We start from the raw sequence: 3,371 nt of genomic DNA on the forward strand, positions 1-3,371 counted from the left end.
GTATCGAAAATGGTATCGAGTAACGAATATTTTCCTTAGTATCAGTATCGAGTTGAAAAGTTTAGTATCGTGACAACCCTAGTACACACTCTGGTATACAAAAACAAAATGACAATAGAAGTTGTCTAAATCTTAAGTAAATCCGAGAACTTGTTTGCTAGGGTTCAGTTTTTTATATATTGGCCAATTTATGATTTTTGTTATTCTCTATTAACTCTTTATATCTTAATAAGAAGTTCCTTATTCAGTGGCACAAAAATATTAAATTTTCTCCACCAGTGTGTTGACATATTTTATTCCTTCCTCCTTTTTCAGACCTACCCAATGGATGGGAAGAGGGGTTTACCTTTGAAGGAGCAAGATGCTTTATAAAGTAAGTTCAACAACATTCTTCAAAACCACACACCCATCGCACCTTTGGCCAAACACTCCAAGCTCACACCGAGTAAAATGAAGCCTCTTCACTGTTGCCGTGCAAGCAGGATACCACGATGATTAAATCCAAATGCATTTATTTCCACTTAAGTGATTTTGGATGCATCAAACATTGTGGTGTTGCTGCTCTGTGTTAGTAGGACACGCCGAAAGGTTGTAAATACTGGACCTTTACTCCTCTTTGCAGTGGAAGTCTATCGCAGAGTTAATGATTACATAGGAATATGGTGCAAATAGCAGACAGACCTGGGTGGAGGGAGGTTTGCTTTCCTATGTTGAGCTGTTTGTAATCACAGGACTAAATGTCCTCTGCCCACTTGTAAAATTAAGGTGGACTGATATGTTTTTGTCCTTTTTTTTATCAGTGATCCTTCCTGTTTGTCTTTAAATCTTGGCGCTGGGGTTTGAAATGTTGTTTTAATGTTTTTACACACTGGGAGATTTCGCAATGTTCTCGTTTAAGCTTGGAGCAAACAAACATGTGAAAACATCATGTTAAATTCATGCATTAGTGCAATGAAAGGCTAAACTACACACACACTCCTAATGATGTTTCTCAGTTGTTGTTTTTTTTCTTTTTTTTTTGTATAAATCCAGTGTTTACCTTTAAAAACTGAAGCTGCTGTGTCATTTTCTGCTGTTTTCTGGTTATTTGGTTTCTTGGCGAAGGTTTTTTTTTTTTTGCTCTAGTGACATCCCAACAATGCAATGCTGAGTTTCATTGGAATCATGCTTAAAGCTCTCTTTTGTCCCTAGACCAATGAAAGAGCCCTTTTTTAATCGCTCTGACAGTGTGACCTGGGGCCACATTTTCGAAGCCAAAAAATCGACAACATCTTTTCATAATGATTCTCTTTCTTCAGGGAAAGCCTAGAAACACACAATATAGTGTCAGAGGTTGTAAATAATATTTCTGGAATCCTCTTACCCTAGAAATGAAGATATGATTCATGTCAAATTTTGATATGGACCCTAACAACCCACTGACTGCAGTAATAGAGACCAAATTGTAGAAAAAAAAAACAATCAATTTTGCATTTAAGATGGAAAACCTTTGTTCAAGAAATCCTCAAGTAGCAAACTTTTAGCTTCACATAGTTAAAATAAGTTGAAAAATCTACAGAAACAGCCCCTATGCTGTTAGAAAAAATAAAAAACAGATTAATTTCATACCAAAATAAGCTCTATATGCATATTTTAATCTGAAAGATGCTGACCTTGTTTGCATTGGGGAGATATTTCTAAATAAATTTATCCATTTACTACTTTAAGGATCCACCGTGAATTAATTCATGTCTTAATGTGACATTAAATACAATTATAAGTGTAAGCTGATGTTTGATCAGCAGTATATACCGATTTAAACCAGTGAGTTCACTTTGTGCTTCCTTTCTTTCAGCTTATCTTTAAGCATTGAGACACTTTATATTCTACTCTCACTTATGCAGTGAGGGGATCAGAAGTACCGTCTCAGTCAGGCTGATTCATTATCCACCCTGTAGATCTGCATAAATGAGTGAAAACTGTTATTTTGCGTATTTTCTAGAAAGAAAAACAACATATCCTATCACTGCACAGGTAGATATTTAGCAGTGAAATTTGCTAAAATACCATAAAACCACTGCAGCAATGATACTGGAAAATGAAGGATATAAAACCCTTATTATTCCCACTGAATCCACTCTCCCTTTTTGGCTTCTTCATGAATTCATGAGGCTTCATGTGGAAGTTCGCCAGGCAGTAATTTCATATTCCTCTATTTTATCACAGATTCTCTGTTGAAGACGTTCTTAGGAAGCGCCGCATTCATTAGCTGATCAGCGGGATTCTGACTCAGTCTAGTGATGCATCCACTCTGCATTTTGGCATGTAGAAAAAACCCAAAAATGATTTGTTTCATCCATCAGCTGAATTCTAAACAAATCTAAGGTTAAAAAAAAAAATGTTTGAGGTGAGATCTTCACATTCTGGACCAGCCTGGGTTTACTCTGTTTGATCAGCTCAAAGTAAACAGTAACTAGTAAAATTGGGCTCCAAAAGTAAACTCAACAAATACTTAAAGAATTTCAACTCTTTTCAGCTATAATAATAATAATTTTGCAGCATAATTAAGTAAGCAAACAGCATGTGGAGGTGTCTCGTTGTCTTCTACTGACGATGTCTCTGTATATCCTTCAAAGTTTTTTAAAGGAAAAGTCCGCTCATATTCAGAATTCAAATTTCTGAAAGTAATTTAAATATAAAATTGTTGCATACTGTTCAATAAATTATGTGTTTTTAATTAAGATTAATTTTCATTTGAATGTGCTTTATGCGACGTTCACACCGGACGCAGCAGGCGCGGCAGAAGCAGCGAGTTTACGTGCAAAGTCAATGGTTGACGCGCAACAAGGCGCAGCAAAAGGTCCCACGGCGCGTTTTGAGCAGCTGAAGCAGCGCGCCGGGAGCGTTTAAGCATCTGACGCGCGTGGCGCGCTGCAAACGCGCCACTGCTCGAGATGGAAAAATTGAACTTTTGCTGCCCGACGCGCCGCGTCAGCCAATCAGAGAAGCTGATCTGGGAGCTGGCAGGGAGACAGACACATCGCTGATGACACAGAGCGCTGTGATCACTCCTCTGAAAGTTTATTGACGCATAAATTAACTTAAAATGAAGAAATCTGCCGGCAGAATATGTTTGCTTTTATTATCCTGCTGCCTGCAGTTTAGATTATTTAGATGAAAAACACCTACCAGCTGCCGCGGTAAACCGCGAGGAGGCGACCCGGCCAGAGGCTGCTGTTGAAGGGATTCCTACTGACAGCGCACCGCTGGTATGTGGGGGTCTGAGCGGCTCCGACAGAAATAACATTAAAAGGCAGGATTGTATTCTGGATGAACTGACTGCACTGATGAAGTTTTCAGGCGGATTTTCTCACTTAAAAACATATTAAAAC

At 38.2% G+C, this 3,371-nt stretch overlaps 1 protein-coding gene across 3 annotated transcripts in view; it reads left to right on the plus strand.

The window, feature by feature from the left end:
• LOC107086010 (pleckstrin homology domain-containing family A member 5-like) overlaps nucleotides 1-3,371 on the plus strand; it is a 190,532-nt gene that overhangs the window by 11,717 nt on the left and 175,444 nt on the right. For all 3 annotated transcript variants that reach the window (XM_015376728.1, XM_015376727.1, XM_015376726.1), the window contains exon 3: nucleotides 316-373. In XM_015376728.1, the coding sequence (XP_015232214.1) occupies nucleotides 316-373 (58 nt within the window). The remainder of the gene's footprint in view (nucleotides 1-315; nucleotides 374-3,371) is intronic.

The sequence above is a fragment of the Cyprinodon variegatus genome, unplaced genomic scaffold (genome assembly GCF_000732505.1).
Source record: "Cyprinodon variegatus isolate N-32 unplaced genomic scaffold, C_variegatus-1.0 Scaffold140, whole genome shotgun sequence".
Lineage (NCBI taxonomy): Eukaryota > Metazoa > Chordata > Actinopteri > Cyprinodontiformes > Cyprinodontidae > Cyprinodon > Cyprinodon variegatus.